We start from the raw sequence: 26,941 nt of genomic DNA on the forward strand, positions 1-26,941 counted from the left end.
CTGAGGAGAACGCCCTAAATTTTTTTTAAATTCTGGTTTTTACACGATTGTAATGTACTTTAGTCAATATTATAACGATGGAAATATTAGTCGCACACGTATGCACAGTACGTACACGGCGTGCGGGATACACATACACACACACCCCGAGGATCATATCGTATTACAACCGCGGGAGTAACATGCATGGGCGCTACGGTAGTAAATTTCCAATTTTCTATGCTTTACCTCACTTGTTCGGGTCAAAATTAAAAGGGGACATATCTGACAGTAAAAAATAAATATTAATCTATTTTTACAGAAATTTTATAATATGGCTTTAAGTGAGATGTCCAGTGGTGAAGCCAAGGGGGGGGGGAAGCTTCCCCCGTGAGAAGGATTTCCCTCTCTTGACCCCCTGTCCTGCTTGCTACACCAATATTTAAGATTGTTAAGCCTATTTTGTACTTTTTAGCCATTTTCGTTAAATTTGTCCCCCTTGAAAGCTACCTTGCTCCCAGTTGCCCGCCATTGCCCCTTCCTCTGAAAAAGTCCTGGCTACACCAATGAGTATGTCACCAATGACTTGGTGGGTCAATCTCCTTTCACATGAAGGTTAATGGCAAGTTCAGAACCACAATGGGGTAGAAATCCCACAAGCTTTCCTACAAAACCCTGTTAACCTGATATCTTCAATCTTGTCTCACTCCAGTCCTCCTCAACTAAAGGCACGCCTTTGGGCCAACCCACATCAGACCTGCGCCCTCGTTTATCTAAGTAGTAGGATTATGAGATCGGAAACAGACGAGCGAAACTTGAAACTTTATCCCGCAGCATTTGAGAAAAAAACTTGACAGATATGATATGATAGCAGACAGATATCATGTGAGTGTCTGCCTTTGAACAAGAACTTGAAATTGATCTCACTTGGTTTCACCACTATGGTTTGCATCTTCACTTTGCAAACCAAGGTAAACTACAGGGGCATAAGGCCTAAAAAAATTGTTTGATTGGCGTAACATAAAAAAAACCGGTAGGTCGGTTGGCAATTTTTTTTCCACACATTTTAAGCTGTAAATTGGAACTTTTTAAACATTTTTTTTATAAATTTCAATTTTTTTACATTTGTAAAAATGTAAGAAAAAAATTCTATTCTATTTTTAGGGTCGGTCGGGTTACGCCAATCAAATAATTTTTTTTTTTAGATCTAACCAGTAGGGGGAGCCAAAATAAAGTCAAATCAGCTGCTTTTTGGACCCTCTGAGTGTTCTCCTCCAACCAGACAGTGGCGTAACCAAGGGGGGGGGAAGAGCCAGCTGCTCCCCATGCATGATACTTGGAACATATAAATTATTTTTAACAGAAGTTTGTCAAAAATGGTGAAAGAACTGGGTTCAGTAAATATATGGAATTCTATTTTTTTTATTCATCTTAACTTGTAATAAAACTTTCCTTGTATTCAGTTCATGCACACAAGTGTATGATCTAATACAGGGGCTAGTCCTGACCTCTTGATAAATACATTTCCACAAGATATGATACATATCTAATTCCTGAATGTAAAATAATTCCTTATCTAAGAGCCCCAAATGACTTCACATGCCTATGATGATGTAAGAATGCAACTTAACTCACCCCAAGGAAAATGAGTTGGCTTATTATTTCCTTTAAATGTCAAATTTGGAAACTTGGGAGTAGGGCACCTAACTGCTAGATCTTTTGCAATTCTGAGTTATTTTTGTAAGACTTCTTGTGTTGCAGGTTGATCGGAACTATGGTAGTAAAGCAGTAAAGTTTGTTCGGTTCATATAGGCTCATATAAGGCAAGAAAATAAGCTTATTTACGCGAACGTGAGTTGGGACTTTATTGGCGTGTGCAGTAAAAAAACAAATACTTTTCGCCTATTATAAGCCAATCAAATTTTAGCTCAGGCATCAAATGTTGTATGAAGGAATACCACCAAAATGAATTCCAAGACTGAAGGCAAATGAATGCATTGTAATGGAATGCTAATGAATGCATTCTAATGATACTTTCAAAAGGGCAATAATCCTCCAGCTACTCTGGTCTTAATTTGGAGAAAAAGTACATTCTTCAGGCCATGCAAAGCTTGCTGTAATTCCAAAAATATAATCTATTTTTGTGTGCGTATGTGCGTTTGTATTCTATGTCTGTTTGCCCAATCCCTGTGTAAGTACATAGCATCTGCCATGTGTTTCCAACTACAGGCATATTTTTGTTTCGGTGTAATGGTCTCAAATAATGCCCTCGATGCGAGTGACCGACATCTGAACTGGCTTCACTATGCAATGAGGAATCTCAGGCAAATGTTAAGATGTCCTATCCAACAACAACAACATTGCTAAAGGATAGAGAATTTTCTCTCACATACCTGTGAGGCATTAAAGTTCCGAAGGATAGGAAACAAAAGTCTGTCGTGATTAGTTAACAACCCTTAAGGGGGAAGGGGGAAGACCCCGACTAATTGTAAACAAATGTGCTCATTCAGATGGAGCTCTATTCTGAGAATTTCCAGCTTGGTTTTTAGATGATGCCTATGGATGCAGCTATGCATGCGTGCAGGGTGCTTTGGTATAACAGGCACTTCCCTGATATAACACACAATACAGATTTTGATTTTAACAATGTCAACAATTATACAGAATTGAGTAAAATATGATTAAATGGGAAATTGAACAGAAGGAAATGTATGCAAATGAGCTACCAAATTAGCATATTTTGTGATGAAAACCTACTGGAATTTGAAGACTGTAAATTACCACCCCTCCACCAAATCACATCACTTATAAACACCTTACCAGTTCAAGAAATTGCACTTGCAACCTCGGACAGACGGACAGAATAATGGACGTAAAACCAGGAAACTTAATACCTCTGGTGGAGGCATAAAAAATAAAATCCATGACTAAAACTGCATGATAAGTTAATTTCAGGAGAACACTTGTTCATGAATTGCAAATGACACATATTTACCCAGGGAAACATTTAATTTTTGAATCCAAAAAGTTCATCATAGACTTCTAAATTTAGCAAAGGATAAGGCTGTCATGTCAAATTCTGAACCAGAACTAGTCGGACACTATCTGTCAAAATTGGTAAAAGTCTCAAGATGGCACCTGACCACAAGGGTCAAAACTGTCAAAATTCTACCTTTGATAGCAATATGTCATAGCCTTCAACTAACTAGCTATGTAAAGGATGAGTTAACCAACAGTCCACATCTACCCCCTTTAATGCTCTCTGTGCTAGCCATAGGCTTCAATATAAAAAGTGTGAGATATTTTCTCAAAATATCAATAACTATCTCAAGAACCACTGAACCAATACTAGGCTTGTTTGTACTCATTTTAATGCATTTTTCATGCCGATTCCAAATATGGTTATGTAAATGTACAATTCTGACAATTCTGAATTTTCATTGAAAATTTGAAACTTGCCGTTTGCAGCCGACACCCGCATGAAGGGGGTCAAGTTGCCTTATTCAAGCAAAATGCCTTTTAAAGTGATAATGCATGATTTTTTTTGTTTGCTTGCCTATTTTCTTAAAGAAAGATTTTGTTTAAATGCTGTACTTTCAAATCAGAATAAAACCTGAATAAAGTTGTGTTATTTGGCTTTGAATGTGATCCAGTAAATACTGAACTCCAGAAGAGCATCATTAATATGGCTATATATGTGACCGTCCACGGCGAATGAGCCGTAAATTCCTCCGCCGGTCAATTTTGTTTTATTTCGTGTTTAAAAATAAACATCATAAACTTAAAATGGTATATCATTTGACTTCAAACGATATCCAGAAGCGGAGTTATGGTTAGTTAAACTTTGCGCCTTCAACAAAATTATAGCTTTTTTCGTTTCTATGTGTGTCTCTTTTTCAACATTGCCGGCAATAAATATCAAACAGTCATAATTGGCGGTCATTTCAAATCATCCCCAAGTCAACGAGGTTTAAGAAGTGTTCTCTCATTGTTAATTGTTGGTTATGCATACCTATACAAATAACCCACCACTTGAAAAGGATTTAGCAAAAGCAAACAAAGACCAGAGCTATTAAAAGTTCTATAGCCATCTAAGGTAGACAGTCTGTAGCACAACGGCAAGCCGTTGATCAACTGAGGGCAATATTTTTAGCAACGCCAGACCGTTGCAGTCAATAGATGGCATCATTTCTAGCAACGACAGACCGTTGCTAGCTTTTCAAGTATAGAGGGCTTATTTTTGTCAACGCTCGTCCGTTGCCCACTGACAACGTTTGCCCGTTGCCCGCTGAAAACGACTGCCTGCTGTGCTGTGTGCATAGCGAGTCGCTATTGCGTGGTCGAGACAACAAAAATGGAGCGTACATTTTCCCTCTCAAATATCAAAAAATAATTTGTTTTGATGCAAAATATTACTTATATATACTCCAAATAAATGATTGATTGTAAAAGTATGACCTAATACATATTTTGGAAGATCGAACTAAAGGCTCGAAAAAAACTTTAAAATGATTATTCGCCGCAAATTTCGGTCAAGAAATTTCGTTATTTTCCACATATTGGGTCGTGGTCCAGAAAAAACGCAATATTTTCAGAAGTTTTTCTACTTAAAACAAGTATTCAATTTGCTAGAAATATTTAAAACATCTCTCAACTGTCGAAGTAAAAATAATCCATGTTTGAGAATACACGAGGAGACATGTTTATCAGGTCGGCAGAGGTCAACTTTGACCCATACGTCATGTCAATAACCGATTGCGATTGGTCTTTTGATGTACCTAGCTCATGAATATTCACAATTACGTCAGGGTAAATAAACAAACAACGAAGTAAAAAGTAAACAACTTATTTCCCTACATACAAATTCTGAGCGAAATAAAAATTAATGTAGCCTATTGGTATGAATGGATTTATTAGATATTATGCAATTGGGGAATTTTCTGAGCCGTAAAGAGCTGTAAAGCTAGCAGTTATGGCGCACGGCTACTTGCTAGCCCGAATGGCTCAATTTATCTCGGATCAATTTAAGCTTACCATGTGAATTAGTTGCCAGCTGTACCGTCGATCTGCCGACCAAACTATCACAATATTTTCTAAAAGACATCCGAAATAATCATTTATTTATTTCCTCAATTGTTCAGAATTCCCAACATTGCTTTCGTCAATATTAATGGCTCATGCTTTATGGAGGTAATTATTTAAACTAAACTGTAGCCCCTAGTTTAAATCATAATTGCACAGAAACAAATAAAAAAGATAGATTGAATACTACTTTTGCAGGGGCATGTCTTTGGACCGACATGTCGCTGGTTCGACATGATGCTAGTCCAACTCGTCACTATTCCGAACATGAAATAAACATCTTTGGTCCGACACGTCCGAGTCTGAATATGTAAATACAGTAAACTTCATTGTTTTGATACCTTCAACATGTAGTAGGCCTACATAATGAAAAAACTCTGCCCTAGTCCGACATAACGCTAGTCCGAATATGATGAAAAACTTGTCACTAGTCCGAAACGTTGACATAGTCCAAATATGAATCTATTTGGAGTTGGACTACCGCCATTTTTCAGATTGGGACTAGCTAAGTGCTTTCGAGTTTCGGACTAGAGAACTGTTAATGCGTTTCGCACATTTGGACTTGCGAAGTGATGTTCAGATTTTATTTTTGGACTAGCGATGTGTAAGACTTGTTTCAATGTTTTCGGATTGGTGAAGTGTCGGTCAATTTCACAGTTTTCCATTGTCGGACTAGCTCACCTAATTCCGTTTTCGAACCTTTCATGTATTGGGAATTTTACCGTTCCGACAAATGCCTGGATTATGGACCCCAATAATTCCATTTTTGGCTGATTCCAAATCAAATTAAATTAATGTATTAACTTTGGTAATTATTATCATGAAACAGTCATACCATTCCTTGGGAGTGATTCAGTAGCCAGACATATTAAAGCGTGTCGGTTAACTGTACAATTTGTGTCGATGGATAACGTAGAGTTTGTCACTACTTGAAATAAAAATGAAGTAATATTAGTTATCAAAAGAGGACGCAGTGGGTAATCGAACCCGTGACGAAGTGCCAATCGCTTCATAACCAAGACCATGGAGGCCGCATTGAAGTGGACTGCCATTCTATCTATCAAACAAAGCGTTACGGAATTAAGGCGACGAAAAAAAGAAAACCTGTTCTACGGGCGGACGGACCTTTCAAGTAGGGTCGGTCGGTCGGGCTTTTTTTTTGTTTTTTGAAATGACCCATAAAATCTGTAAATATTTGCAATTTGGGAAAATACAAAAAAAAAATTGTTCCTGAAATTGTCGAAATTTGGGTCGGTATTCATTTGTACAAGAAATTTTTTCCCCCAATTTGTTCAAAATCTTGGTCGGGCCCGCCCCGTATAACAGGTTTTTCTTTTTTCGTCGCCAAAGCGTGATATTATCATTATCCTTAAATTCTCAACTTGGTCTGGGCTCATAAAACTCCCGGGCTGAATAGCCATACACGGTTAATATTACTTAAAATAAATAGCCGTATAAGGCTACGAAAACATTTTTCGTTTAGAAATCATCTTTTATTAAAAAACAAGCACATCACAATCAATTTCTTGTTGTTGCAAAAACAGTTCTGAAAGTTTTATTTCTTTTATGTTCTAGCAATACATTTGAAGAATCAAATACTATTTTGAAGAGACAATATTTATACAGTAGTTTCTTGAAACCCTGGGCTTGAAATCGTTTACAAAAACTACAATGCATGCACTGGCAGATCCAGGAATTCAAGAAAAAAATGCCAATTTATCAGAAGATTACTGGGAGCTGAGAGCTTGGATAAAATAATGCTTTTAAATAGCTGATCCTGGATCCACCACTACAATGGTAACAATTATGACAAAATGTCATTTATAATTTTTCATATCACCATGATCACTAGGAGTAGGAATCTAAAACCAATTTTAATTGTAATTTAATAATGGGTGCACCTAGACAAAATTGGACACCAATGTTTTCGCTTGCTCGTGACTCTAAACCACCCACAAACATATATGCAAAAAGGTCAAAAAGAGAAGAGGGGGGATGCTAATTTGCATAAAACAAAAATGGTTAAATGACCACAAATGCAGGGCTCAAATTTCAAAATTGAAATCTGGATAAAAAAAAACCCATCTAATTGTATTCTTCTCATTATTAGGATTCAGAAATCAGAAAATGTATATGAATCATAATACATGCAGTTTGATCTATCTCCGATACAGTTCTTGAGTTGTAGGCATATTGGTGAAATGTTAATTTTTGGTCCCCATCATTGTCCAAAATGCTCCTATTGTGATCACGTGGTCTCAAATTATTCCGCTGGGAAAAATATTTTAATTAAAGAATAGTTTGCCATATCTCAGGTGTTTTGTTATCGGTAACAGGGCAAATAAATCAAAACCCATTGACCTATTTTGTAATGTTACAAGTTACAGGTATAGGAAGCAAAACACCTGAGATGTGGCAAACTATTCTTTGTTTAAAATGTTCCAAAGGGATAATTTGACAGCACTGTGATCAAAATCAAACGTTTTTGATATTTTTACCACTGTGGACAAATGGTTGACATTTAAAACAATATGCCTGTAGTAAACCTTAAAATGTGTACATTAGAGATATGTCAAACTATACTTTTTCTGAATTCCAATATTAATGAGAGGAATACATATACATTGGTATATGTTCTAACCAGAATCAACTTATTTTGAAATTTGAGCCCTGCATTTATAGCAGCCATTTTTGTTTTATGCAAATTGACATTATCCCCCTATTCCCATTTTTGGATATATTGTTGGGGATGTCTTTTAGAGATCATTACTGTAACAAAAAACATTGATTTCCAATTTTGTCTAGCTCAAACGTAAATTGACTCAAAAGTGGAGCAGAAGTAAAACTGCTCAATCATTATGCAAGCAATTGTTTTAAATAACAATACAATTTAATAATTGCACAACAAAAAAATTGAACAAATTTTAATCTTTACCCAGAGCAGCCAGCGCACATCAATGTAAAAAAAAAACGTTGAAAAAATGTATCTGGCCTGATTAGAACTGGTGACCTTCGTATTACTAGCACGACGCTCTAGCCAATAATATATAAGTATTATGTTCGAATGATGTTCGTCGCATTCCTAGTGGAAGGAATCGGAACTGCAAAATTTAATATAAAATATGCAGTTCTGATGCATATAAAATATGCAGTTCTGATGCCTTCCGCTTGGAATGCGACGAACATCATTCAACCTAATACGTTTAAATCTTCCGCTCTTCTCCAGTGTGCCTCTGTGGCTCAATTAGCTAGAGCCTAGAGCGTCATGCTAGTAATATGAAGTTCGAATCCAGCCAGATGCTCTGGGTAATGATTAAAATTTGTTCATCCAATCAACTCAGAGAACTAAGTATATAATTTTTACAAATAAAGATTGTCTTGGCATTTTCAAAACTTGTGTTAGGCGACGAAAATAAATCCCACAGACTTTTCAAGTACGGTAGGATCTTTTGGTCGGAATTTTGTCTTTTTTTTTCTTGGCAGCATTTTGATGATTGTTTGCAAACATATTTTAGAAAAATTTTAAAAAGTTTTCACGTCAAAATTTTTGTTAAAAAACGGCTGAATTTTACATGATTTATTTTTAAAAATCTCCCAAAATGCAAAATCTGGGTCGGTCGAGTCAGCCCTGTACAGTTTTTTTTTTGCCTTCTCCTCAGAAAGTAACAGAAGTAGATTTTAAGAAAATGCTTTGTGATTTCAAGCTCGGTACCTGGCATTTAAATCAAGCCACGGTGAAATAATTACAATCCATTGTATTCCTTATCAAATCAAGATTGTGTAAATAATATGCAAATTTCGTTCCATTCACTCTGCAGGCTTCAGTTCAAGGAATGATATCCACAATCCAACAAGAAGATGGTGCATCTTTTGTCAAATATCATCCGAGATTTACATTGTACTTCCCTAGAATAACTTTCGCCCACAGTTACCAGTTCAATGATCATGATGATGATCCCAATTGCAATTCAGAGTTCTTTTTAATAATTTGTAGTTCCTCATTAACCGCTGAAGTTCAGTCTTCATCTCGATCTCCGTCGTTTGCCTCTTCATAGTACAGTTTTTTGTGTCTTTGCCAAATAGCGTCCGAGGTGTACATTGTACATGTACTTCCCTGTAATTACTTTCGCCTACGTTCGCAGTGACAGTCCAATGATCATGATGTTGATCCCAATTGCAATTCAGAGTTCTTTTTAATTTAATTTGTAGTTCCTCATTAACCACTGAAGTTCAGTCTTCATCTCCGCCGCTTGCCTCTTCATCGTACAGTTTTTTGTGTTTTACGAGTTCTGTGTTTTACGAGTTCTGTGATTAAATCAAATGGAAAATAAAATAAAAAGATAATTATTTAACAAAGTTAGACATGCTGATCAATTAATCAAAACAATGATTTAATTATTGAATTTACATGTAAAATGCAAGATAGCTCCGCAGTTTGACAGAATTTGGGAGAATTTTTTGTTTTTAAGAACTCAGATACTCATTTTTTTGTGGGACATGAGAGCACATCAGACATATATCGAATTAAATTTTGAAAACGAGGAATGTCCTTCTGATATCAAATATCAATCAATTGAAAATTTTGACCTTTCATATTGAAGATATAGATTTTTCCCCAAAAGATCATTTCAAAAACCAAATTTTATTTGATATCAATATTATCATCAGGAGCACATTCCTCGTTTTAAAAATATGCAATTCGATATATCTGATGTGCTCTCAGCTCCCACCAAAAAAAATGTAAAAAAGTCGCTATCCGAGCCCTTACATGTACCGGTACGTTATAAAATCATCCATTTTTGTTTTTGGCCAAAATGTATTGATTTTGACTGAAATTTTTTTTAAATTCAGAATATTTTCAAAATATGTTTGCAAAAAAGCATCAATTTTTGCCAGATTTTTGTGGTGATATTAGAGGGTCATTTTAGCCTCCAGAAAAAAAAAATAAAAAAAAAAAAATTCTGACCAACCGACTTGAAAAGTCTGCCCCGGCGTAAAACAGTGCTTTTATTCGTCGTCTAATCCTATATAAAATATGTGTGGCACATGGAGGATTGAAATTCCAGTAAATTAGTTTCATTTGCCGTCGGTGGTTCTTCAAATTCTGTTCCATATTTCAGAGTGCACATTCCCAACCAAAGTTCCCACTACGAGACTTCTATTGCTGTTAGGCCCTTCACAATTAATTCTTAGTTTCCTGTTTCATGGTTGAAAACAGGGATGAGGCGACTTTTAATTATTAATTATTAATTATCTTTTATTTTCTTTATATTTTAAATTAAGTGGTCGCAACCTACATCAAGCCATTTTGACAAGGAGCATGCATTTAATTATTTTACTACTATGTTTGATTTTATACATTAGTAATGGTAGGGGAGATTGGGGTTAGTTGGAACGTGGGGTAAGTTGAAACATTGTATTTTTTTCTGACACAAAAAAAATAATTTGGTAAAATACTGGCACCTAGTAATAGGTATTAGTAAGGGTCATCCACCAAATTAGCAACAGCACTGATGCCCCACCAGTGTTGGCTTGGGAAAGGAATATCTGTTTTTGACTTACTGACTAATTTTTATACCCCTCAGAAAAGATCGTTATCTCCATGTTGTTTGAAGATTCAGGAGATTATTTTTTGAGTATCATAAGCACTAGTAGTAAGTCCCAGAATAATGTTAAATAAAAGTTTTATTGTATTTCTTATTTTGTGTAATGAACTTTGAAATGTAAAAATAGGCATCGGGGTTAGTTGAAACTTTTGAGGTGGGGTTAGTTGACACGTGAAAATCGCATAGAAAAATATGGTTAAAAATTTGACTTTTTAAAAATTTGTAACATGTTTACAATTTCTTCAATATTGCTTTAAAGGGGGTAACCCTATTGGTTTTGGATATGGATTGTCTTTAAAATTACATAATAATATCAAATATCTCCCCTTTATGCTGCTTTGTGAAAAACGAGAGCATTTTCAGCGTAAATGTGAATAAATAGCCAAATTTGCAATCCAATACCTTGTATACGTGAATTGCATTCTGGGTAGGCATGCAACAACAACAATTCCCGTTCGTATGACGAATGCTGACATGCTGCAAAAATATTTGTTTTTTTGGTTTTTTCGCACTGCGTTTCAGAAAAAAAAGGAAACAAAATATATTTCCCTTGCAATATGTACATTTCAAATGAATATAAAAAGTTTGGGTTAAAAATGGAGAGGAAAAAACCTTCCGATACCGGGTTTTGAACCGGGTACCTCGCGGGTGAAAGAACGGCGCGCTAACCAATTGAGCTATGTAACCAACTGAGATCATCAAGGAATTGTTTTAATTATATACGGCGGACCGTCTCCTCAGCACTTAGCGTAGTTCGCTTTTTTCTCTTCCCATGATCCAAGTAATTTTATTGTTTACAAACTGGTATACCTGTAAAAACCGCTGTGATTCATGATTTCTCCGAAATACATCGACTTGGAGCGTCAAATTTCAGGATAGTAATGAGAAAAATAGTATCTATTATGTGATACCAAAACCTCATCAACAATGAAAAAAATCGGGGGATGATGCTGTCGATCGGGTTACGGACCTTTAATATGGTTAAAAAGCAATAATACAAGCAAAAAGTGCACACAGAAAGTACATTTTATAATATTTTAGGCTTCTCATATTTTGGTCCATGGTGACACTCGTCACCTTGTGTCCAAAGTATTGACCCGCACTCCCACATATTTATTTATTCATTTTTTCACACTAATTGTATGTTAAAGGGTGCCTTCAAGGGAAGTATAACCCTAACAACACAATAATAATTATTTTGAAATTTTTACAAGCCGTGTTTCAACTAACCTCACCCTATGTTTCAACTTACCCCAGGGGTGGGGTTAGTTGAAACACTTTTTTTCAAATTTTCAAATTGGATTATATGAATAATCATAAGCAGGTCCAATAAAGTTTAAGGCTATATTTGTAGCATGTATGTATATGTTTATACTGATATGGTTAGTGTTTCTTGAAAGTAATCGGTTTGCGTTAAAAAGACGATTTTGTGAAAAATGTTTCAACTAACCCCAATCTCCCCTACAATTAGGTTCTATGTTTATTCACCATTATAGATGATATGATCAAAGTCAGAAAGTAGCAAATGGTAATCATTAAAAGTTATTTTTAAAGAGAAAATCCAAAAAATAAATAAAATAATTAAATATTTTGCAATTCTCTACTTTGGACGCGGGCGGGAAACAGGAAACTAAGAATCAATTGTAATTGGCCTTATCAAAATTATGATGGGTGGGGCAACTATCAGGCCTACAAAATGGATTGCCCTTAGAGCTCCAAAGTCAGGATCGGTCGGTCGGTTTATTTTTTTTCCTTACTTTCTTTTTTTTTCTTTTTCTTTTTGCCACTATACAATTTTAATATCAAGAAATGCAAGTTCACCTCAAAACACCATGGTAAACAATGGTGTAAACAATTGAACTTCCAAACACGGAGGCATGCTTCAGCGAATCTGACTCTAGTTTTACATGTGAAGCCATCGCCGATGAGCAAATTCGTGGCTACACTTCTCGAGTAAGGGGCACAGTGGCATAGTGTGGGTCATCAGTTGGGGCACTGACCACGATTGGGGGCACCGGGTCTGATTGGCATGACTGGGGGCACAAGCCGGTTTTTGGGATTTTTTAAATTTTTCAATCAATGGGGAGGTATGTACCCCCCATGACACTGAAACTGGAGGCAAAAGAGCTCTGATGTGACTGGGGTAAATTTGCCCCATTCGTGGCACTGCCACTGTCTACGTATACAGTTGACATACATTCCCATTCCATTGTATACCCCGGGTGTATACCATGCGCGTGTACGCGTACTGTAGGTATCCTAGGTGAATTCAAATTTGCCATCAAATTGCATCGTTTTATATATCAAATTAAAGCCCTTGAGTAAACTAAGCCAAAACTGAAAACCTTTTTTTTCATAGCACTTTCCGTAGCAAAGTTACATCTTGTCAAAGATTGACTTTCATCAAAAAGATTCAGCTAGCAAAATTCCCCAAAGCGGCATTTCGGGGTGTTTCTAGATCTTAGTCTCATGGCGATGGCAGCTTTTTTTAATGGAACTGCTATCAAAATCCCTCTAAAATTCCATGTGCGACTTGATTATCACCATAAAAAATCATATATTTGGGTCAAGTGAAGTATAGAAAACATATTTATGTAGGTTTCCTTCACCCACCTATTCTCGAAAAAAATTCAAATTTCTATGTAAATATGCATTGTGTTGGGGCCCCGGTCTCGGCGAATTCGCTGACTAGTAAATGTGTTAACTAAGGTTTGCCTAGGTTACCTACGTACTGACCATGTCCATGCATGATCACATTCACAATGCAATGAATGTCAATGACTATTTACTTACTAAAAAACATGTTTAAACAGGAACTAAGTGAGCATACAAAACATGAAAGATATGATGTGAGAACGTGATTAATGGGCACTTATCATATCATGCATATTATCATTATGAATTAGTTAAAATAGATCAGTAAGCTTTAATTTGTCATGCTGTATACATGCACATGATACATGTATGTGAATGTCATGTACAATGAAAACATAGTGAAAGGTTGTCGAATTCTGCATATTGTCGTGCAACAATGTTCAAACTAAAAACGACAAACAGGTCAGCATGATCAGATTGTATCAGCAATCTACGTTTATCACAGACCAACGCCGTTCCGTTGGTTTGTCAACGGAGAGTCGTTGTTTACAACGCAATCACGTTGATAATTCTAGCAACAACGATACGGCGTTGATATGTGGTCAACGTGTACTCGTTGGTGAATGCAATTTTGTTGGAAAAAGCCAATTTCCCAATCGATTTACCATCATGAAAGAACGATTTACCCAGCAATATATTTGCGGAGTCATGCACATCGAACATCATTTTAGTACCAAAAATATTCCAACTCACCAAATTATTCCGGCAAAGCACCGTAATTGGCCCATGAAGTTGCTCGTTTCTGACCATAAACATGACAATATCGTCGCCATTTTCATGATTATCTCGACTGTGGCAGGGTCGGAGTTGAAGTCGATGACGTCATGTGATCGTTGGGCGGAAAAAGTAATGTTGCCAGCATTAAAATATGCATACAATTCCCTAATAGTGAGCACAAATTAGGAAAAAGAGAGCCCAAATCCGATTTCCCGAATTGGCAACGGGCAGCCGTTGTTGACAACTGCCAGCCGTTGTATTTTACTGTAAACGGCTTGCCGTTGTGCTACAGACTGGTAGAAGCTTATTATCCACTTCAATAATAGGATTATTGATTGGTGTTGTGACTTCAAAATAAGACGGATGTCGCGCCAGCTTAAGTGTCCGATGAATACGACCTTCATACACATTTTACACCATAACTCAGAATACAATTTAGGGAATTTACGGCTCGTTTGTGCTGCCGGGTCACATATAAGACCCCATAGGATGTGTGTAATGATGGACACAAACCATACAACAGATTTGAAAATTTCTACTCAATATCTGCACATGAAATTCACCATTTCGTTGTGTGAAAATCTGTGAACCTTTTGGAAACAGACTACACAATTATACATAAAGGCCTAATGAAAAAGAAAAAAATGGGTGTATTTCTAACTAAAAATGGTTGATGATGACAGAGATTTTGGGTGAGAAACCTTGAAGATCAGAGATAGGGCTGCGTATGAATTTCAACTACAATAGACAATTTCATCCAAATATAGTCTCACTCAAATTATGCAAACTCTTGCTGAATGGGCCGTGATGTTTCAAATATCAACAACACAGGAAATAAAATCTTGTGTGTTTCGCAGACAGTTGTGATGTCTCTATGGAAGCCATATCAACTCCCAATCAATTTACCTATCCAATGTTTTTAGAAGATTGGCAGATCTAAGCATTCCATCTCATGAATGATTTATTTTTCAAAGGCTCAAAGTTGTATTCTTTTTTATATCCAATCAGTCAGGGCATGGCCAGAATGAGTGGGATTTTCAACATTGCAAGCTCATGAAAGTATGAAACTTTAAGTCAAGTTGGTGAAAAATGATGGTCATCTCCTTCCAAGATGTGGACCATGCGATGAAACTGAATGTTTAATATCACGCCAATTGCTTACAAGCTTCCTTGTGGCAGTTTCTATGGCGATGGTTCAATGACCTCCGGTAACCTTTGACACAAGTTCAATATCGCAGGTAGATGATCCACACCTTTATAATATGACTGTATGTCCTTGTTTTGTATGAAAGCATAAAGGGAGATTTATTTAATCATAAAAAAAATGTGTTTTGTTATGGAAAAAAAAGTGCATCTCACCTTTAGTTTTATATTCTCTTGAGTCTTGATCAAACAAAATGAAGAGCACTGGGCTATTCCAGTTGAAACCCATACACCCCTATGAAGGCATGACCTTAATCTTCCAGTGTGAATTTCAAATGGGGTTACCTGAATGGGTGATTCCATTTGAAATCTACACTCCCTGTGTAAGAAATTAAGATGTTTTCCACAAGGTATGTATTTCAAATGGAATAGTATTTTCTAACCAATTTCCTTTAACCCTAACCCTCCTGAATACTACAAAATACTACTTGATATATGCGCTGTTCGTGCATGAATCCCACGTGGTGTGATGACGCAATCGCCCTAAGTGATATATAGGCACGGTTTCGCTGGCCAGCGAAGCCCAAGACGCGTGGCAAAGTGTCGCCGACCGAGTGCTTGGCATGCGAGGGGTCTTGGGTTCGAATCCCACCCGGAGCAAACAACTTCTTTTCTCTCTTTATTCTTTCCTTCTTTCCCTTCCCGTCGCCAAAAAGCCCTTAGGCGGTTAGGGTTAAAACAACTGCCTGCTGCATGCTACCCCAAGAAATTATGATTAGGGTTACAGTTTAGGGTAGCGTTAGATTTTAGGGTTAGGATAATAGATTAAGGTTAGGGTAAGGATTACCACTATTCTGAAGTTCTCTAACCTCAAACATTCCCATCTATGTGCATATCTTTGAATGAAGCCCAAGCATACAGTCTTGTTGTCCAGACAGGAACAGGGTGGAACAGGCTAAATGTTATCTTCAATAAATTATGTTACCTATTATCATGTATGTATTCATGTAAGGATATAGGATGTGCACATGTGATGTCAGAAACAGCCTGGTCATTGTGAAAAAACAGGCTGTACTCTTAAAAAGGTCAAATCGAATTTGTAGTGGCGCAAGGAATTTTTTTGTTTTTTGGAGGGGGCACAGCAAATTTCAGGGGGACAAAATCAACAAATTTTGCACAATTGCCTTAAAAAGTGGACATTTTCATAATTTTTACTGGACGGGAGGAACCGGGGAGGTCAAAGTGTTCAGACTGGGGGCCCTTCTCCACCCCATGCCCCCCTATTCAAATTTGACCAGAACTCATGTCTAATTTTACTTAATCTGTGTCAAATTTGTCATTATTTTGGACCCGTCTCCCGATACACCCCTAATTTTGATATCCATTTCTTGGTTCAGTTCTCCAAATTGCATGCGTATTAATCCATAACAACACACATACATACATATTGGGAAGGATGTGTGTCAATATACATGTAGAAAAGTTTTTTTTCCAAAGGGTAGAACACTGAACTTAATTTGTTTGTTGACAATTTGTTCATTCAAGCAGATGCTTTATCATTCTAAAAAATGAATATATTCATTAACATTAGCTCATGATTTTCATCCTAACACCTAATCTTGTTCTTTTTAATGCATAGATAGATGAGTCAAACTCACCATCAGGCTTGTAACCAGGATTTACTTGGGGAGGGGTCCAATTTTTGCGGTGGACTTTTCCAATGCACCCGCCCCCTTTACCCCCTAGTTATGGACCTGCTCACCATACAATGGACTATTCCAGTTGAAATCCATACACCCCTTCGGAAGACATGACCTTCATCTCCCACACAGTGGGTGTAGATTTCAAAATAGAGTCACCTAAGTAACCCCATTTAAACTTAACACCCCCTCTCCCTGTGTGAAAGATCATCCTTTAGGATCTTTGGGAAGATTGATGTCATATCTTCCATCAGGGGTGTATAGATTTCAACTGGAATAGCCTAATAGTTTTGTAATGATTTCCAGCATCAGCACAGTCAGCTGATAGTTGATTAAATAGCACTTGAAATGACTTTTGCAAAGTAATAAACTTGTTCATATCCATATCACAACACTAAATGCCATCACACATCTCCCATTCATCTCATCTGACACTTTATTGGCACAACCAAATATATGTTTCAATAGTCCAATTATCATAGTAAACCATAATCAATTAAAGCCAATACGCACTGGGCATATCTGTATACAATCGTTCACGTACACCATGTTAAAGGCCGAATAAAAACACCATCTCCAAGCAGATGTATACAAAGCACTTCTCTGTCCGATTGGCATCTTTTTCTGGTTTTTTGCCTCGCAGTCATTCATCCGATAGTTCTGCACTTTTGAACTCGCACTTGGGACTGCTACTCTGGGGAGAAGGGGAGGAGGAGTGTGTGCAGCTAGCCCCGGGCTTCTCTCGGCTTGCGATAAAAAACTTATCTTTGCACTATCGCTCATAGTCTAGAGTGAGCATCTACGCTGGAGTATGCTTACTTCAAAGGCAAAAGTGAAGATACATGAAGCTGAAGTTGGTAGTGTTATGATTTAACCTTTAATAATACTCTGCATGCTGGCCATGGGTTTCAACATAAAAAGTCCAAGTTTTGCGATATTTTCTCAAAATATCACATGCTGTCTTCAGAACCGCTGATCCAATACTAGGCTTGTTTGTACTCATTTTAATGCATTTTTCATGCTGATTCCAAATATGGTCATGAAAATTTACAATTCTGAAATTTTTGAATTTCTAAATTTTTTTTTAAACATGTCGTCTCCAGTTGACATCCACGTGGAGAGAGTTAAAACAACTTTGATACTTAATAGAGATGTTTCATATTTGAAGTACTATATATTATAGTGCTTACTTATTTCAATAAAAGGTTTTACATGAATACACAGATCTAGGTTTTTAAAAAGGGAAGCCGGGGGGGGGGGGGGGATCATGAAAAGGACACAATAATAAAGATTAACATACATTGCTACAATTTCTGGTCTGGTAAAAATACATTTAACCAAAACTCAGTAAAATGTTGCAAAACATCTTTTGAAAATTACACCTGAAAACCACAAAAGGCTATTCTTCATAAATTGGGTCAGATTTCTAAAAAGATATTAAGTGCAAATTCAACATAAGCTTATGCTTATAAGTATAGCCAAGAGCATAAACCTGTGAATTTTAGAATTCAAAGCTTAATTTAAGAATTGAGACAAAAAACAAATGGTGCAAAAGTATGTGAATAATAGCATCAAAAACAGAGTTTTTTAGAGAGGTGCTTGGAATTGAATGTCATGACACTTTTAGCAGTTAAATGGGTTCTATTTACATGCAAGCTCTAAAGACCTTTACTTTACCAAAATTTGGCTATTGCTTTCGCAATAAGACACCCTCAGTTCCATATATCTTAGAGGGGTTCAGTGGGTGCTTAACAGCTCTTTAATCAAACTAAAATTAATTTTTTAATAGAAATGTTACAATGATAATGAAGCAAAGGCCTAAATCATGCCTTTGATGTAGATATCAAGTAAGCAGGTAGTAGAAAGTGCAGCCCACAGAAAGCTTGTTTGTAGCAAGCAGTTCCTCAAGACCTGCTTTACCATGTTTACACCAGTGGTGATGCCAGAGGGGGCACGAGGTCTGTAAAATCAGTGAAATTCTCTACATAATTTAAAACATCACTTAATATCATGCATTGATTGGTACCATTCACCATTCAGATAATAATAAATAAAAAGTTTTGAAGACTTACATTTTTTTCTTCTACCACAATAATGCTGCTTGGTTCCATTGACATGACGATGCCGATGTTGCTTCTTCTTCCTCTTCACTTTTGGTTTCTTTTCTTCCGTCGTTTCCTCCTCATCCTCTTCCACTTTGGGTGCAAATGACACCTCCCTTTGGTCTGCAGATCTTCTATATACTACATGAGGGGTGTGATCATCCCCCTGGGGTTGATAATTATGTTCTTCAGCTAGATGTGGCGGTAAAGGTTCTATTATAAAATCGTCATCGCTAGTTCTGACTAAACCAGTCTGTAAAGAAGAGGATAGGAAAAAAGAGACTTGTTTTAAAATTTGTTCAAAACTGACAAATAAGTACATTATCCAAACCATTAGTGTCAGATACAACTTGCCTGTCTGAGCAAAGAGAACAAAGAGGACATTTTTCTTCTCTGCTTCTCGAATCTGGAATGCATGGTCTACCTGTGGACATCAGGGAGTCTCCCACATATTATCTGCTTTCAAGAGTTCTTCGAAAAGATATTTATAAAAGTATTGTTCTAATTTTTCTTTATGCATTCCATGTATTTTCCATTTTATTATGGTTCTTTATGTAGCAATAATGGATTAGTTTTATATGTATTACAAAATAAGCATGGATTGAGCTATTATGATCATATTGGCCAAATTGTTGGATATAGCACAGAATTTACAGTGGCTCTGGAAGATTTTCAGGGGGGGAGGGGCTGAGAAAAGATAATTTGGCAAAAAATAGGTCAAAAACTGCAATTTTACCAGTATCTGATAACAGTTTCATCTGGAATTATTGGGGCCAGAGCTGAATGTTATTCGAGCCCCAGCACCGAAACTATTGGGGGGCTGAGCCGGGTGCTATTCCCATAATACAGAGCCCCTATGTTATATGTTGTACATAAAATCTTTCATTGTCCCTTTAAACAGGTATACCACATAAGCCTTACTAGTTAGTTGCTACTCTACTGTAGAATACCGTGTCAGTCATCAATGTGATCATGGAGTTAGGTCTGTAGGGAAGCTTAAAGGTAATAGCTATAAGACACAAAGTCAAATGTGAATACCCTATATAAACATCTCAAAAGACAAGCATTACATTTACTGTTTCATCTGGGACTTAAGACACCAATTATTCTACAATTTAGGGCAAATATACACTATACTTTAGAGTGAACAGTTGAAAAATTTCAAGTGAGAAATGCACTCTTTAAAGGGTGAAATTCACTCTGGAAGAATTCACTCTGGAAAGAGTGAAATTTCAGTGATCACTGTAGGCAATCCATAAAAGAGTGAAATTTAACTTGATACATTTAGAGAGTATGCTACAAAATGTCCTTTAGAACCAAAAAATATCAGTTCATAGTTGTCTTTCAATTTCCAATGATATCTACCTAAATGGGATATTCTACTTGAAATCCATACACCCCCTATGGAAGACATGACCTTAATCTCCCACACAGATGGTGTAGATTTCAAATGGAGTCACCATTCATGTAACCCCATTTGAAATCTACACTCTCTGTGTGGGAGATTAAGGTCATGTCTTCCATAGGGGGTGTGGATTTCAACTCGAAAGTAACAGACATGACTGAATCTATGAATCTCATGTGCAGTGGCACTAATTCTGTTTCACATCCAATCATGTTCATTAAAAGAACTGTGTCTTCAAGATTGAATCTGTTGGTATTCAGACACCCTGACCCATCAGACAGAGACTTGGGTGTAGAAAGCTCACATCTATGGTTCAATTCCCATCACTTGAATTACCTGAACTCTGGTGCAGAGTGGAGAGCACTCACAGTGTTGCCACATTATCTTACACCAAGTTGTAGTAGCCAAGGTTGAAAAGTAGCCCAATTCTCATTTCTACCATGACCTTCTATGGGATTTACCCTCCCTCCACTACTCATAAGCAGCCCAGTTGTGCAGATTTGACACTGCAATGAGCAAATCCTACACAACTCTATCCCATTTCATTTGAACTCTTATCATGCCAGTAGAAGATTCCTGCAACTTGAAGCCTATACCCATCCAGCTTAGACCTGACTTGACACCACTCTATTTATAAAGTGGCTCAGTAGACCGGGTTAGCTGGGTTAGTGTCATCTTCCTCATCATCCTCATCTTTATCATCAAGTACCATTATCATCATCATCATGGGTCCTCTGAGCTGGAATGCCATGCATATGTGTGACATAAAAAGCCCCATCTGTCAGCCTTTTGAACTGAACTGCTGCACTTGGACATAGAGGGGGAGGAGCTTGACCTGATCGACAGCCTTGTCCCTCATTTTCTTCAACAAAACTGAGATTATGTATCAGAAGAAAGTTCACATTTTTCTAAATATCGCAGTAAAATTTAACGCCCGAGATGTTTTATTTGGATGGTGTAAACAAAAACATGGTGACAAAAACATGGCGAAAGGTGGAAATTGTATAACCACAATACATACACATGATACATGGGCGTCAATCCGGGGGGGGGGGATAGATCACAGATTGTGCAATCTTATCCTTATTTGAATTGTTTTATCAAAATGAACATTTTGACACCTCTTTTGTCAAAATCAGAGCATTTTGATGTTTTTGACCCCCATAGAGCCAAAAATGCGACCTTTGAATATTTCGGTATAACTCAAGAAAGGTACGTCCTAGATAGATCAAACTATACACTTTCTGAATCCCATTTGAGCAAGTTTCAAATTTGACCCTGTGTAAAATTTGATGACCTTTTCCCGTTCAAAGCTTCTCTGGTTCAATTGCTATCAGGGATTTTTGTGTAGCCCATGATGTCAACTACCTATGGTAGCAGTACAGCTTTGCCCCCCCCCCTTCAACTGGTACCAAACACCCCATCTGAGGGGGTTGGCCTCATACACTATTATAAGTCAGTTTTTATGGATATAATAATATGGACCCTATGAAGTGGAATTAAACTAACTTTGTGCCTTTCACTGCAAGCTTTATTACATTCTATACTACAACACACATTGATTTTATACAACAGATCAATGCTAAATTCACCCAGCTACAGACTTAATGGTTATCTTCATTGAACAAAGCATATATTAAACCAATGATTGATTACTAATGTGTCGCTTAAATGACGCAGAATCACATTACGCATTTGATCAATAATCCTCCTAATCAATTTTTCTTGCTCCTTAAAATCAACCGACTATTTCTATTGTATATACTGCAAACTGTCAAAAGTTTTTTCAGCTATGATCACATGGTGAGGCATACACTTGGAGGGTCAAAACCCTTAAAGTTTCAGTCGAGGTTTGACAATCTACCGGAAGCTTAAGCGGTTTGATCTACCTCAACCCTCCTCCCAAAATATTTAGGAGCTGCTTAGTACTGCCAAGCTCACACAGACGAAACTTACAGGTTTGTGCTGTTCAGACACATTAACCCAAACAACCTTTCTGCTTTTTGGCGAATGGAAAAGAAAGAAGGAAGGAATAAAGAGGGAAGATGAACAAAGAAGTTGTTTGTTTTGGTCGGGATTCAAACCCAACACCCCTCACGTGCCAAGATCATAGGTCGGCAACCAGTAGCTACAGATGATTTGCTGGACCGGCATGCACAGTGGATATATCACATAGTGTCCTGTTGGGGTAAAGGGTTTCATTCAGAGGCTCACTCTATGACCGTGCATAAGGAATGGTCAATTCCTATTTCTACACCCCAAGTATTATATGGTTCACTTAGGGGTGGGCTCATGGGTTTCTGCTAGCAAAGCCACCATGTGGACGCAACTCAAAGTAAACATTTGGAGGTTCAAACCCTTGAAGCTTTATGCCCATCTGAACATGATGAGCTGAAGTGATCTCATGTCTGTGGCATAGTTCAATAACCTCCATTCACTTATTACCCCCGTTATTACTGCTTAAAATTTGACCTGAAGTTGTAGAGTATGAGTTTTGGTACCCAATACATAAAAGGTCAATCTATGCATGTGGAAGCCTATTGGGGTTAAAGCGCTGCAGATGAGCATGTTTAGGATCCTAGCGATATGGGCAGGAAAGGCAGATAGGTATAGTAAGGGACGCACCATTTGATACTCAGGGGGAGTAGGAAGTTAGGGTCGGGGAAGAAATTTTTTTTAAGCGCCAAAGGCGGTGAAGTTTTTTTTTTCGAAGCCAAAGGCGGCAAGTTTTTTTTTTTTAAATTTCATGCATTATACACAGTTAGGTGGGGAAGGTTTTTTTTTTTTTTTAGTGTTGGTGGGGAAAGTTTTTTTTGTTGCTCATGTAGTGGGTGAAGTTTTTTTTTTTTGAAAAACTTCCTACCCCCACCCTGAGAATCTAATGGTGCGTCCCTAAGTGTCTCCCGTCTGATAAATCCCCCCATTGTTAAAATTTGTCATTTATTGGTGGTTGGGATTATGAGCGGTGAATTCTTTCACAGCTACCACAGCCATGTGACAATTGTTCCATTCTGTGGAAGTCCTAAATACCACTTGCTATCAACACCTATAACTAAAACCAAACCCACAGATTATGAAACAAAAACGATGTGTATTGTTTCATAATTTATATTCATCAAATAATATTAAAATCATAACCACGGATGACATAATAGTTATTTCCTTTGAAAAAATATTGGCTTACCGCTAATTTACATTGGCACCAATTGGTAATAAAATTATAACCAGCTATGGAATGAGAAGCTTCCGTAACTCTCGGAAACCCCTCCCTACATTTTCACCTAATTTTGCACCACTCGGACATCCGATTTTGCAATTTCCATTCATGTTATTTTATGCTCATCTCAAAACTAATTATTATCTATACCCCACTTCCACATTCCATTGTCATTGATATTGCCATAGCTATGTAATTCTTTGAATGAAATTGGTGACACCCCGTACAACCGGAATGGCATCTATTGTGTAATGGGTCATGTTGGCACAATTCTGAAATATCCTACATACCGTAGAATTCCAAAAGGTAGATAACCTCCAGTAAACCATTATTTGGAGTTATAGCAACTATATTACTGATACAGGCTGCTGTACAAACATGTATTATTAGGCAAAAAGAAAGTTGTGTTGCTGGGTCAAAATCCCAAAAATCTAGGCCCATGTTTTTTTTTTAATAATTTTTTTTAACAAATGATTTTTCATCATACCCTCAAGCCTAAAGTTTGTTCAGTTTATAAAAAAAAAGTAAGACTTATAACACAGTGTATTGATATACTGGTATGCACGCAGTTGGGCGCAATGCTTCGCTGTGTTGGCTCCATTGAAATACACCAATAAAATATGATGACAAATAACTTGATTGTCAGTCTACATGTAGACATTATATGAAGACAAGTCTAACAACAGAATGAACATAATCAATACCATTCAAATGTCTCGCATACAACACATTTCACCTATTTATGACAGATCCCTAATTTTGTGTCTGTATCCCTCATTCGTCATAATCTAGATCATAAAGCAGGTCTCAACTACTATCTCACAGTCAAACAACCCATTGTTGATTCAATACCATTCAAACATCTGTGTTACATATATCACATATTTCACGTATTTATGACAGATCTCTAATTTTATGTCTGTATTCCTCCTAATGACAAAGCACATCTGAACTACACTCAAATATGACATTGTACGCATGCGTGACCAATTTTTCAAACACCCCCTAAACGAGTTTTACCCTATCAGCAAATTTAGCCCCTTAATAAGGTAATTTAATATAGAATTTACCCCTCAATGAGGTTTTTGGCCAGTAAAAATGAAAAAATGTACCCTTTTCGGACTCGTAATTTACCAAAAATTTGAAAAGGTACCCTAAACAAGTTGTTCAGTTGCAGAAAACTACCCTTATTCTTGAAAATCAGTGTTTTTAGACCCTAAGTGCGTCACTCGCCTTACCTAAAAAAAACACCCCCTTTTCCTTGTTTTTTTTGGTCACGCATGCTTACAGACCAATTATGTGAGTGGCCCCCCGGGAAACGATCCATACATGTAGTTGATTCTTTGTAACTGCCTGGATGACATGTCTTTACAATCAAATCCGTAGCCAGAGGGTGTGGGGTGTCAAACCCAATAAAAAGGTCTACTTTTTTCTGTAAAAAACATTGAAAAACGTTGAATGAAACTCCGCCGCTGACCCCCCTCCCGAAATAAATCCTGGCTACACATCCTGTGTTTACAATATGTACAAAGAAGCTCCATTATGATTCTTGTAAGTTCAAATAATGTTCATCGTGTACAGGTTTACAAGATTTCAATGTATGGATTGTATTACGCCTTGGTGGGTCTAGACTCAGAGACAGACTTTTTTGACTCATGGTCTACCCTGAATGGCCATTAATCTCAAATAAAATCGTAAATAAATTGAATAACTAGAAGTATAAATCATACTTTTCAAACCACATAAACTTGTCATAGCGAATGAATACCATGCTGAATCTTCCATGTTTTACCATGTCCCACATGTTTAGTAATTTTTTGGGGTAATGAAAAACACAGATGATACAAAAATCTTACCCATTATTGTAGAGTAGCAGTATTCGGTGGCTGGGGAAGTAATACATTTTTATACATAGCTTCGGAAAGGGCTGGGGGGGGGGGATAACAAGGATACCCTCCAGCTCCCCAATAATTCCTGGTGATGTAAAACAACTGTGATCACATACTGAAAATATGGCAGTTTTGACATTTGATATATTTTTTGCCAAATTTTTAGATGCTGAAGGCTCCCCAGAACAGGTCATTAACAAGATTTGGAGTTCTGACTCAATACTACAAACCTAAACTGTGCTGTATTTAGCTGCAAGCATGTGTGTTTGGCACAAAGTCCCCTGAAATTCACTTTGCCCCCTCTCCATTGAGAACCGTCATGGAGGAATGCACCAGAGAAAAGACCTATCTATCAAAAATTGTGATGTAGACCTATATAAATATCTTCACATACTCATATCAAAAGTTTAGTATTGTGCCTCCCATAACAACCCTTAACCTATCAGGTACATATCAAGCCTCTAGAGGAAACATATCAAGACATTCAAATTGAACATGAATATGATTAATCTCCCCAGAGCTGCATTTGGATGTCAGCTTATTGTTTACTGTGTGTAAAACCGCAACTTTACGATGCCGAAATTTGTTGAACCATTCAAATGTACATCCCATGATTACCCTCCAACAGTTAAACTTGGTATTATTCCACCCCCCTCACACATTACAAATGACATTATTATCCCCCAAGGACAACCAATATAGATAATAAATAAATAAGATAATAAATAAATAGGACATAAATAAAAGAGTCAATAAAGACAATAAATAAAAGCCAAATAAGACAATAAATAAATAAATAAACAAATAAATAAATAAAATACTTAGTACTTTAATTATTTTTTTAAATCGAAAATGTGTGTTGTACAACATATCAACCCTAATGCTTGAAGAGAATATCACTCAGAATATGTTTTTTGCAAGATAGTTTTAAATACTAATGTCATGAGTATGATACAGCTGAACTGTTAAAGATAACAAACATACATGAACTTTTCAACATCTTCATGCATGCTTTGAAGTTTGAATGTTAAATATTTAATCATATTCCAAGTGAATCCAAGCATCCACTACACTATTTGGACACATGTCAGTTGAGCTTTCAACTGCTGGAATGAGATCAGAAAACCTAGTAATTTTGTACATTCATGCAATTACAGATTGACTTCAGTTTAATTCGAAATGGTGACCCCTAGACAAATCCCCCACTAGTGGCCTTTCTTTTTTTATTCTTTCTTTCAATGTCATCTCTTCCACCTCCTGCCTGAATAAGCTCCCGGTTGGATCATAGGTTCTCTTGAAATAATAAACTTGAAGCGTGAGCGGCCAGTGATCATGCCAGCATAAGTGCCATATTAACACTTAGTGTCAGCACGGTGTCCAGGAGTGTTGGTCAGACCCCTACTTCTTCCTGAAATATGATGAGAGAAAAACTACTGCACTTCCTCT

At 36.9% G+C, this 26,941-nt stretch overlaps 1 protein-coding gene across 1 annotated transcript in view; it reads right to left on the bottom strand.

Annotated features, from left to right (window-relative positions):
- Nucleotides 1–26,941, bottom strand: part of LOC140136111 (A disintegrin and metalloproteinase with thrombospondin motifs 18-like) — a 214,319-nt gene that overhangs the window by 97,931 nt on the left and 89,447 nt on the right. The window contains 1 exon segment of the mRNA XM_072157817.1: nt 18,955–19,237. Within this exon segment, the coding sequence (XP_072013918.1) occupies nt 18,955–19,237 (283 nt within the window).

Source organism: Amphiura filiformis, chromosome 16, assembly GCF_039555335.1.
Source record: "Amphiura filiformis chromosome 16, Afil_fr2py, whole genome shotgun sequence".
Taxonomy (NCBI): domain Eukaryota; kingdom Metazoa; phylum Echinodermata; class Ophiuroidea; order Amphilepidida; family Amphiuridae; genus Amphiura; species Amphiura filiformis.